The 12,975-nt window shown below is 51.3% G+C and overlaps 1 protein-coding gene across 1 annotated transcript in view; it reads left to right on the top strand.

Annotated features, from left to right (window-relative positions):
- Positions 1-7,015, top strand: part of LOC307082633 (neurexophilin-1) — a gene marked incomplete at both ends in the record, with an annotated part of 18,483 nt that extends 11,468 nt beyond the window's left edge. Inside the window, one exon of the mRNA XM_079746266.1 lies at positions 6,230-7,015. Coding sequence (XP_079602392.1) covers positions 6,230-7,015 — 786 coding nt within the window. The remainder of the gene's footprint in view (positions 1-6,229) is intronic.
- Positions 7,016-12,975: the final 5,960 nt, after the last annotated feature.

The following is a 12,975-nucleotide window of genomic DNA, read 5'->3' on the forward strand; positions in this document are numbered from 1 at the left end:
AAGATGGAAATGAAACAGTGAGACGCTGAGGAACAGTTCAGGAGTCTGGGCGCCCCTTTAATTAAAAGGGGATCCGTCACGTCGGCCGACGAGGATCTCAACTCCACAGCTCGAGGACAACTGGAGCGCTTATGGAGCTCATCAGCTCTCTGAGATCAACCCCCCCATAACCTCACACACACGCATGGAGACACACACACACATACACACACAGCTCATCAGCTCTCTGAGATCAACCCCCCCATAACCTTACACACACGCATAGAGAAACACACACACACACACACACACAGCTCATCAGCTCTCTGAGATCAACCCCCCCATAACCTCACACAGACACACATGGAGACACACACACACGCACACGGATGAAGCTCATCAGCTCGCTGAGATCACCCCTTACTGCCCCCCCCCCCCCACACACACAGACACTCACAAACACATGCACACACCCACAGACACGCACAGACAAACATACACACAGACACACCCACACACACACACACACACACACACACACTACAGTTCCCCCCACGAGGAAGGCGTGCGCTGCGGTCGTGTGACACAAGAGCAGTCGTCTAGTTCCACAACAAAGGAAATAAACGCTTACCTCAGCGCCTGCCTTCGCTGCTCCTGCCCCAGCGCAATCACGCCGGGGCCCGCGCTGCGTCGGGGCAATAAGCTGTACGGGCCCTCAGGGGACATAAGGGGTTAAAACTGTACCTGTCCCTTTAATGGCCCGATTATTACCGGTGAAACAGGTAGGCTTAAGAGAATACCCGTCGCCTCCGACCGCACACACGCCCGCGAGAGCAATCGCACGCACGCACACACAAGCACGCACCCACGGAATGCACGCGCGTGTGAGTAGTGCATGCATGCACTCTCCCTCTCTCACGGACAAAAATGCACGCAGCGCATAGAAAAACATGCATAATGGTGCAAATGCACACACACACACACACACACACACACACACTGCTTACCAAGACGAGCACAAAATATGCGAATGCGTGTTAACACACACACACACACACACACACACACACACAAACACACACACGGAGCATCTCGAGCAGAGGCCTGGGGCTGGCGTTGCGGAGGTCTGAGCCTCTCTCCCCCCCTCCCCCGTCCCCCTGACTCACTTAGCACTTGCGACAGACGCCAGCGGAACCGGCCTAAATCCATACAGTCTCTATACCGCTCCCTCTCTCTCCCAGCCCCGATGTCCCTCGCCCACACTCGGCAACGCATCCTGGTGCCAAACAACACAACGACAACAACAACATATTCCCTCACGGAGATTTATCAGTTAGGGAGAAGGGCTTTGGCACGGCGGATGTGTGTGTACATGTGGTGTGGTAATACCTCCGGGACGCCTCGCTGCACTCGAACCTGCGGCCTGCAGAGCGTTTCATATCGGCTGGCTTTAACCGTGGTCCCGTGTTCCTCGAAGGCGGTTCATTCAGCGTCGCTCATGGATGTCATCACTCGCTCCCTGTTCACGCTTCTCTGCACTATCTGGCGGAGAGATCGTCGCATCGCAACGCGTCTTTTACTGCACTGGCGATAACGTTGAGTCTAATCTGATGTTGATTCAAATTTAGTTTTGGTCAAAGCTGTGAAGATTTGAGATGTAGAACGTATAGAGGAGGTTGTTTGCGTCTAGGTGTCGTCTGGGTGATCTGTAACTGAAAAAGAAAACTAGGCAATGGAGCACCGATATCGAATTTGCCGAAGAACAAACAAGCCTCATACAATTGCTGTTGATTGGCGAGTTGAACGTTGATCAGGATCAATGGTCGCAGTTCCCTGGTTCCACCAGAGATGGCGCTCTACACGTTGTTTGAGTTTAGCGTTGGCTTACTTTTGCTTGAAGGAGTGTTGGCAGAACTGCCCTTAGATAAATATTTAAATAAACGTGCTGTCATAATATATGCCATGCAAAGCTACAGTTATAAAATCGTAAGGTCTCATTAAACTCTCACACCTTCCCTTATCTCAATCCCGTTCAGGCATTTGCACCTTTAACGAGACCGCTGATATAACTTTGACATCATCGTTTATGCCTGTATAAATAAGTCATACTATTTATGGTAATGTCACTTTAACGCCCCTATCCAGAACATTGTTATTTGCATAATTGCATTTTAACGGCATGTTTAAAACTACAAAGAAAAGACACCATCTGTGAAGGAATCTTTTTCTGGCTTTTTCATTTTGCTCTCTGTATGGGATTCCCTTGTAAATCTCAGAGAAGTGATTTACCCGCCTACAGACAGTCAGAAAACACAACTATACATGGTTGATGCATTACTTAATCACCAAACAGTTGTTTCTTTCCGAATCAGTGTTTTGTGTTCACTTTGTTTTCTTTAAAACAAATCAGGAAATGTTCCATCCTCAGAGGGCTAGTCCCTCCTTTCACAAACTGATAGTGTGTGTGTGTGTCTGTATGTGTGTGTGTGTGTGTGTGTGTGTCTGCCTGTCTGTGTGTGTGTGTTTGGGGGGGGGGGGTGTTTGTGTCTGTCTGTGTGTGTGTGTGTGTGTGTGTGTGTGTGTGTGTGTGTGTGTTTGCGTTCATGTGTGTGTGTGTGTGTGTGTACGTGTGCGTGCGTGTTAGTGTGTGTGTGTGTGTGTACGTGTGCGTGCGTGCGTGTTAGTGTGTGTGTGTGTGTGTGTGTGTGTGTGTGTACGTGTGGGTGAATGAAATACTTAGAAGCCATTAGTTCATATTAAGAATGATTTAGTATGATCGTTGATCAAACCTATAAACCTGTGCTAGGTGCGATGGTTTGTTGCCGAGGCTGTTGGTGAGCGGACAGGGGGAGCTCTAGGGAATAGAGGAGCTGATTGGGTTCTACCTCAAGGTGCGTTCACAACAATATTAAGGCGAGGCGAGAATATATACAAAGTCAATGCAAAGACGCGATTAGGGGCGAATTTTCCCCTGGAAAAACCTGCGGCGCACACATTGTTGGGGCTAAGTTCTGAGTCCATCAGCATGAGGACGCATCGCCAACACCACCACCACCCCCACCAGCTCCACCACCACCACCACCACGACCACCACCAGCCACACCACCATCACCAGCAAAACCAGCACCAACACCACACCCACCAGAAGTAGCACCACCACCATCACCAGCACCACCACCAGAACCAACACTGCCATCACCACCACCACCACCACCACCACCACCTCAACCACCACCACCACCTCCACCACCTCCACCACCTCCACCTCCACCACCACCTCCACCACCTCCACCACCACCACCTCCACCACCTCCACCACCACCAGCAGCCCTGTGGAAGGGTGTCCCGCGCCGCAGCAGAGCCTAAGTGGTTCCCAGGGAGCGGAGAGGAAGAGCAGCTTCCCCTCCCTCGCTGACGGGGGAGAAATCAAACCGGAGCCAGCAGACACCGCGGGGGAATAAGAGGACGTGTCATCAAACGTCAACCCCCCCCCCACCCCCCAATCCCCCTGCCTCAGGAGGCAGAGGGGGTCATGGGGAAGACAGTCCAAAGCAGCCCGTCTCCAGCGAGCCCGGGTTCCCTCGGGAGGGAGTGGAGTTCTGTTCGCAACGAGTCGGGGATGGGAGATCTGAAGGCGGCCTTGTTCGGACCACCTGCTGCGGGAGGGAGGGGTTTGATGATCCGCACCGCGGGGGGTGTGAGGTTTGAGGGGCGGGCGCCGGGGGGGGGGGGAGAGGAGTGCCTAGGCCCGCTGAGAGAACCACAGACCGCCGAGATGGGGAGACGGGGGTGGGGGGGGGAACTTCACTTCAGAGACTGCCACTCGCACATTTCAGTCACGCCGTTTATGAAACAAAATACACGCTTTTTTTTGGCTCTTTTCTTTTTTCCAGAGGCGGGGAATCAATACGGCCGACTGAGTGGTGCGCCAAGTATAACAGATCTGATTTATGTCGGGGGAAAGAAAGCGGCCTAAATCGGAATAAGAATGAGAAAGACTTAATAATCCCGGCTAAGCCCGGCTGGAAAGCGGTGGCAGTGGGAGACACAGTGGATGGATCAGAGGAACATGCATTATGTATCCCAGTAAAACTCATGGCTCCCCTGGCCCCGACCGCGCACTCTGGGTCAGGACACACACACACATACACACACACACACACATGCAGACACACACGTGCAGACACACACATGCACGCACTGATGCAGAAACACACACACACACACACACACACACACACAAACGCAAAAACAAACACACGCAGAAACACGCATCCAGAAACAGAATCAGAACACATGCAGAAGCACGCATACAGAAACACAAAATCATCCAGAAACATATACACACATGCAGAGAAACACGTGCACACACGCTCTCTTCCTATCTCTCTCTCTCTTTCCACAAAAACACACACATACATGGTAAGACACAGACTTGCATACCCAAATACATTCACGCATACATAACAGCCTACACGCAGACACACAAACCTGCATGGACACGCAGACACAGGCGCACAGATCAAATTGATGAAACAGACAGAGGAATACCGTTTAACATGAGGGTCCACAAAATGACAAAATACACTGAAATGGCACCGCATAAACAGAGATACATGAACCAACACAAGCACACACACACACACACACACACACACACACACACACACACACACACACACACACACCTCATAAATCTGGTAAAATTGACTAAATTGCTTCCAGTAGCTCGCCTGCTAGTTTGCTCTTTCTCTCTCTCTCTCCCTCTCCCTTTCCGCGCTGCTACAGATTGACATAATTGACATAACATATTGTTCCCATTACGTGGAGTCTGAAGCACACCAGACAGGTGACAAACAACACGTGCCACCTAATCATTTACGAGGAGCACAGCCGCCAAGCACTTCACCACAGCCAACACACTATCCCAGTAAGGAAAAGCTTCTCCCTTTCGGGTCTTTGTGGATTTCACTTTTTCAGTGTTTCTTCAGGGAGGTTCAGGTCTGCCAACATATTTTGATCGTCCATTTTCACAATCAATATCATTGTCCGAGATTGTCCCATTTTTTGCAGAGTTGTTCCGATACCGATAGCAGTATCGGAAATTCCTCCGATACTGGTATCGGAAATTCCTCAGATTCTGCCTAAAATTGGGCAACGTTGAGAACGCACGTCTATACGCCGATCTGATACCATCACATGACTAGCTCATTTACTACACAGCTAAACACAGTGTCACCCCGAGGGCTGTAAACAAATGCAGATGTTTCACTTCTGTAGATGACTTCCCATCATTCATACAAACCAGCCATCGCTCGTGTGTGCCCAGGTTCTGAACCAAGACGCCCGCGGTTTACTACATCACGCATGTAAACAACCTGATGGAACGGTCCGAGGCCCCAGCGACCCGGCTGCTCTGCGTGGAGTGTGTTGAGTATAGAGGGCAGGGAGACGGATTGGCTGGGTTGGATTTCTGGGAAGTTAGGAGAAAAAACTGTTCTCGGGAAACCGCGCAATCAATCCACCTTCATTTAGTCTTCAAGCCACAGAGAAGCGTTCCATAAAGCCATAAATCTCCCTGTCACTCAAGGTTTGTGAAACAATTCGTGAGAGCATTGCTTAATGACGGCGTACCCTTTTTTAACTCTAGCCTTTCGGAGAAAATTGCTTATGCTCACAAATATTGATTGAGCTGTCAGTCCCAGCCGTTAGAAATTAGTTTCTTAAAGAGAATGTGGTCTTTTTTTTCAAATCTTCAGCTTGATATATTTCATTTTTCCGAGGACTCTGGGGAGAGCCACAGCTTCAGAAGGCACTCTTCATTGAGATGGAGCAGTCAGATATGCTAGGATTCTCTCTCCAAGCCAAGGAAATGAAAGAAGCATAATAAAAGAATATATATGGCCAAATATATAAAAAGGTATATACATACAAATGTGGTTAGAGAACGGGTAGAACCACAAGGGATGTGAGCAGTAAATCAAGTATTGATTCGATCTAGAAGTTGCTCAGTTCTCGCTTTATTTTCTTCAGCTAATCATTTCTCCCTCTCTCTCCATCTCTTGCCCCACTCATCACCCTAATTTCTCCTACCTTTCTCTCATTCTGTCTCTCTCTCTCTCTCCCTCCCCCTCTCTCTCTCCCACCCTCCCTCTCTCTCTCTCTCCATCCCCCATCTCCTCCCACATGTCTCTCACCGTCTCCCTCCCTCTCCTCCTCCCTCCTTCTCCCTCCCTCTCCCTCTCTCCAGTTCGCCCTGGCCCACGAGGGCTCCGTCTCCCGGGGCCCGAAGGCCCACCCTCCAGCGGACGAGGCGTCCGAGACGGTGGGGCTCCTTGGCGGGGGCCCCAATCAGGCCTCCCCCCTGAGCCGCTGGATGCTGCAGAGCAAGAGCCGGGCGGCCAACGCCACCTCCCTGGAGCTCCCCTACCGCACGCCCGTGCCCTTCGCCAAGCAGGAGTTCTCCAAGCAGGAGTTCTGGGAGATGCTGGGCAGCGACCTCCTCAAGCCCGACGCCTCGGGGTCCCGGGTCAAGCGGCGGCCCATCGTCAAGACGGGCAAGTTCAAGAAGATGTTCGGCTGGGGCGACTTCTACTCCAACATCAAGACGGTGCGCCTCAACCTGCTGATCACCGGCAAGATCGTGGACCACGGCAACGGCACCTTCAGCGTGTACTTCCGCCACAACTCCACGGGCCAGGGCAACATCTCGGTCAGCCTGGTGCCGCCCGTCAAGGCGGTGGAGTTCGACCTGGAGCGCCAGAGTGTCGTCTACCCCAAGGACTCCAAGATCTTCAACTGCCGGGTGGACTACGAGAAGGTGGACCGCAGCAAGCGCACCTCGCTGTGCAACTACGACCCGTCCAAGACCTGCTTCCAGGAGCAGACGCAGAGCCACGTGTCCTGGATCTGCTCCAAGCCCTTCAAGGTCATCTGCATCTACATCTCCTTCTACAGCACGGACTACCGCCTGGTGCAGAAGGTGTGCCCGGACTACAACTACCACAACGAGATGCCCTACCTGCCCTCCGGCTAGAGGCTGGAGGCTGGAGGCCCGGAGAGGAGGAGGAGGAGGAGGAGGAGGAGGAGGAGGAGGAAGAGGAGGAGGAGGAGGAGGAGACAGCTGGGGGGTTAGGAGGAGTGTTTGGTCCAGATGTGGTGGAGGAAGAAGCATTGTGTCTGGTGCAGGTGTAGCCCTGCAAGGTTGGGCCACACCTCACGGAGCCTCCTTCCACGTCCCCACCATTCTTACTTAAAGTACAAATATATATATATATGCAAAAACAAAAGAGAAAACGGTAGCGCATTGTAAAAGGGGTTTCTTCGTCGCATACCAGTCAAACCAGTACACCACGGATTAACAAATGAGCATGGCTCCATCATACATTAATGTATGAGTTAAAGCATAACTCTTGAGGCTCCATATATTCACAAAATTAATTAATGCGTTGACTTAAAACTTTGCATTAGTGAATTTGCATTAAATAGAATACAGATGAATATCTAATTGCAAAACGAAAAGCATTGTGGGATGAATACTTCAACGTGTGGGATCAACATATGAATCCCCAGGTACATTATTTATTTATTTTTTAATGGTAGGATAAAGTGTAACTTATTATGTCAACATGTTAATTAATAGCAACTCGGAAAATCAATAGTAATTTGTAATCAATTAACATTATTATTCATTATCTCTTCACGGGGAACCTCAGGAGTTCATAGCATACTATGCATTAATCCATATATTATTTCCTGCCGAGTCATGCATTTATTACCGCTAATTAATGCACCCTTCCTAAAGCGCCTTACCGCAAACAGAGTACTCAGAGCACAAGATATCTGGCTCCCACTAGTTTTCCTCCCCCCCCCCCCCCCCCCCCCCCCCCTTCCACGGGCACATTGTAATTACCTCAGTATATTTTTGCACACAAACAAAATCCTAGTACAGAACTTCACCTGTCTGTCTGTCCATCTGTCTCTCCCCACCCCCCACCACCCGCCTGCCCCGCACATTAACCCAACACCGTCACAAACCATGGGGCCTGCTGTGAAATTGTCTGTGTCAGGGCCGTGAAATGACTCCACAAAACGATGACCACCGGATAAATCAACAAAATGTTTTCTTTTTCCCCCACCGGTCTAAATGCACAATTAGCCACACCCAGATCCACCGAGGGCAGCGTCTTACAGCGTCGTAGTCGAACCACCCAGAGCACGCCTGCTAAAACACTGGGGCATATATGTATAGCCCGGGTGTCTCTGCGATGGATCAAGCAGAACGTCTAGAAAAAGGTATACACTGGGTCTAATCTCGGTATATCCCTGCTTTCAAACACCTTTCCCTGAAGGGGAGTAGGGGAAGGGAGGCGTGCAGAGAGGAAAACAGTTTGCGATATAAAGCAATCGCTTGACTAAACATTGCAGCAGGTTAGGCGGGGAACAGTGTGATCCCTACGTAGGCCGATAGACATATGGTTTGTCCTGAGAGAGAGAGAAAGAGAGGGGGAGAGAGAGAGAGAGAGATGGAGAGAGAGAGAGAGACATTGAGGGAGAGAGAGAGAGAGAGAGAGAGAGAGAGAGAGAGAGAGCGAGAGAGAGAGAGAGGGAGAGAGAGAAAAATAGGGGGGGAGAGAGACATTGAGGGAGAGAAAACGAGAGATATTGAAAAAGGGAGCGAGGGGAGGAGGGTGAAGAGGAGGGGGATTCAGTGAACTCTTTTAATTAAAGTAGGAGGCAGCCGCAGACTTGAGCAGCCTCTTCCTTTGTCCCCCAAACGCTGCATGAAAAATATCACTTTGTTGCGGTAAGATTCCCTGATTTCACGCCTTGATGACTTCCGCCGCACTCCAATCGCTCTCGCTCGCTCAGCTGACGGATGCCGCGCTCAGCGAGGACAACGCTTTATCTTTAATAAATGGTGTTATTACCGCTGTAATTACACATCATTCCGTCTCCTTTAAGACTAACTAGGCTCTCATCGAGAGGGCGTGCAGAACGCATCGCTCAAGAGCAGCGTCTGCCCGGACGTTGGCCCACGGCGGTTACGCCGCCGCCGCCGCCGCCATCGCCGCCACCGCCACCGCCATCGCCGCCGCCAGGTCACCGTGTTGCGTTGCGTCTCAAGTTGTGCATCACTGGACCACAGCTAACGCAGGAGCTAACCGCAGTCATTAAAGGCAGACTGACAGTAATGACCCTGGCTTCTCATGCTACTGCTCACAGAGGGGGTGAGTTTGCCGCTGAACGAGGCGCCTCGTGACATTGCTCCTGTGTGTTTCGTACGAGGCACGCCGCAGCGCAGAAGGGACCACGGTGACTTCACAGCTCGCGTTGCGCGGTCAGCCACAATGGAGGCGCGAGGCGGGGGGCTTGCGGAGGTGCGCGGACACGCCGCGGCTCGGCGCTAATGCGGTGTGTCATGAATTATGCCCAGACCCGGCACTGTAAGCTGCGCACGTATTAGCCACGGGCGAAACACAGCTCTCGGTTAGCTCTAAGCCGGCAGTACAGAGGGGCGTGCGTGTAGTACAAAACAAACAGCGGCGGCGGCGGCGGCGTAGTGAATCTGCACATCAAAGCCTGTGTTTTTTTTTTTGGCGTATGCTATTAATGAAGGTTAGCTCCCCGCTATACGACAACGCCCAGCCTAATTACAGAACCCACTCTGGAAGGATAGCTTAGCTACGAGGAGGGCTATGCCTCGGAAGGAAAAAAAGTAACACATCAAAACATCCACCCACAGTTAATAGAAAGAACGGGCGGCGATGCAACTCCAGTCCTCTCCGAAATGTGATTGCTTTATTCCGACAAATATTTCATGTTGCGTACCGGGCGCTTCGGTCCCCGTCCCCCGCTTGCCATCCCTCTTGTCCTTTAGAAAACGCAGTTTTATTATATAAACACACGCACGCACACACGCACACACACAAACACACACACACACACACACACACACACACACACACACACACACACACACACACACACACACACATATACACACACACACACTCATACATACATGTACACACACAAGCACACGCACACGCACACACACACACGCACACACGCACACACACACACACACACACACACACACACACACACACACATATACACACACGCACACACCTGCACACACACACACACTCATACACACACGTACGCACACGAGCGCGCACACACACACATGCACACACACATATACACACACACACACACACACACACTCATACACACACACACGCACACACCTGCACACACACACACACTCATACACACATGTACACACAAGCACACAAGCGCACACACACACACCGAACACGCACGCACACACACGCACACACCTGCACACACACACACTCATACACCCACGTACACACACAAGCACACAAGCGCGCACACGCACACACAAACACACGCACGCACGCACACACACACGCACACACACACGCACGCGCACACGCACGCACACACGCCATCGTCTCCAGCAAACATGTCGGAGGGTCGTGTGTGCGGGGGGACGCCGGTATCAACTGCTGTGTACAAACACGGCGGACAGAAGGAACCGACTCGTGTTTGCACCGACAGCGACTCACGCCCGCTGCCGCCGGGCTGAGGGAGGGAAGAGAGGCTGAGCTGTAGGGAGGAGGGGGGGAAGAGAGGCTGAGCTGTAGGGAGGAGGGAGGGATGCTGCGGCGTCGTCGTGGCGATGCACCACTGGTGCTATATTTAGCGGTCTTGATTATCGTCCGATTATCAGCGATTTCGCGTCGAAACACGGGTGCAAAGTTTGTGTTTTTTTTCCTTCATTAACTCAGAAAAAGCTGTCAAGATGCATTTTCACACCAGCTACCACAGTTACTAATGTGCCACATGTTGGCCGCTATGGGCTGATGTGTTGCATTATTATCCTGTGTGGGGAGGCCCCGTCGCCATTTTTAACTATTTTCTTCCATTACAGTTGAAAGAAACAGCATCTAGGATGGGCAGCATTACAGTATTTTGCCAAAAGAAAGAGAATACAGGTGTTGAGTGAAATAGCAAACAATTTCAGCGCTGATAACCATCATTTCTCGGATGGACGGACACACACACACACACACACACACACACACACACACACACACACACACACACACACACAGAAACACACATAACACAAACACACACACACACACAAATAAGGTGAGCTAGCAGTTTGTTTGAAGGTCTCCTCCAAGCAGGGTGTGTGTGTGTGCGTTTGTGTGTGCTAAGTGTACGTGTGTGTGCATGTGTGTGTATGGGAGCATGAGTGTGTGCGTGCGTGGCGCACGCACGAACATAACGCTACGGTAAAACTCATTATTTCCTCATTTCTCCATCCCAGCCGTGCTGTCTCAGGGCTGTGGAACCAGGTACCACGGAGAGCTAAAGGTGTTCAGGGCTTCTCCTTTTTTTAATTCCCATCATCTCCACATTATCTCCCAGGCGTTGTCATCACTGCCTTCTGAAGCTGAGGACCTATGGCCCGTGGGGCCGCCATCTTCATATATTAAACTTGGTTTTTAATATATCATAGGTTCTTTTTTTTTCCTCTCTAGCAAAACGAAAAAAACACCATAGCATGAAACAACATGTTTCAAAGTATTTCATTCGTAAAGATCGGCTCACTGAAGAAATAGCTGCAAATGTACAATTAGCGCCCAATTAAATTCAACTCCGCCGTGATAACTATAAACGTTCCATTTACAATCGTTAAACTGCGCGGTACTAACGTTATAATATCATAGCTCCTCCCTTTTTTTTTCTTCTTGCCCTCTTCATTTCTTCCCCCCCAGTGAGGGTTACCTCCACTGACCCGCCGGCGAACCCTATACTGGGGTAGTCCCTACAGTCTCTCTCTTACCCATCCCCAGCAGAGAGCCGGACTGAGCCAGAGCTAATCTCTCCTAGCTTAACCAAGCTCTCTCTCCCTTTCCCACTCCCTCTCGGTGTCTCTCGCTCTCTTGCACTCCATGCACACATCTCTTCCCCATCTCTCTGTATCTTTGTCTCATTCATCACACTGTGTGTGCTCACTGGGTTTGGATGACACACAAACATGGGAAAGCAAGCACCGCCTAGAGACACACGCACGCACGCACGCACACGCTGACGTTTGCACGTGTACACACACACACACACACACACACACACACACAGGAAAAGCGTACACGTTGCAGAGAAAACACGCTCATGCGTGCCTGCGTCTGCACGCAGACACACTCACAAACACACACACACAAACTGGTTCACCCTCCGTTCAAAGAGTCTTACACACACGCCACCAAATCCCCAAGAAGCCCAGATCCCCTTAAAAGCAGTGCGACGACAGTACATCATTAGAAACACACACACACACACACACACACACGCTCAACCCAGATTCCTAAACAGCCCTCCCCGTCCTCATCAAAGAGTATGAGAGAGACCAGAGGGTGGGCATTCGCTCAGCGGCGGCAGGCGGAGTCTAAATCAGGACGCACGGGGCGAGGGAGAGTGCGAGAGAGAGAGAGAGAGAGAGAGAGAGCGAGCGAGACAAGGACACGCTGCTTTGGTTGAGGCGTGAGGCCGCCGGGAGACGACGCCGACCTCTGACCCCTGACCCCTGAACTCTTACACCCCTTCCTCCTCACAGTCACTCAGCCAGCAATACTCCTACGACTCCGATGTATAACCCTCCGGCCGGACTTCTTTCCGGGACGGTCCAGTTTTCCGTGGAATTAAAGGGGGAGGGATGGGAGGGGTGGGGATGGGGGGGGGGGGGGGGGGGGTGGCGTTGTTATGACGACAGCCTTATCGTGGACCGGGGCCCCTGAGGGCCACAGGACACGTGGACCCTTCGGCCTTCTCTCGGACACTTGAAGATTAACACTGGTTTGCTGAGCAAAAAGACTGTGAATACGAATCAGAAATATTATATATACATATAGAAACGCTACGAGTCCTTGGACGTGATATTTAAATGTGGGT

This window comes from Pollachius pollachius (assembly GCF_949987615.1).
Source record: "Pollachius pollachius genome assembly, chromosome: 11".
In the NCBI taxonomy this organism is placed as follows: Eukaryota; Metazoa; Chordata; class Actinopteri; order Gadiformes; family Gadidae; genus Pollachius; species Pollachius pollachius.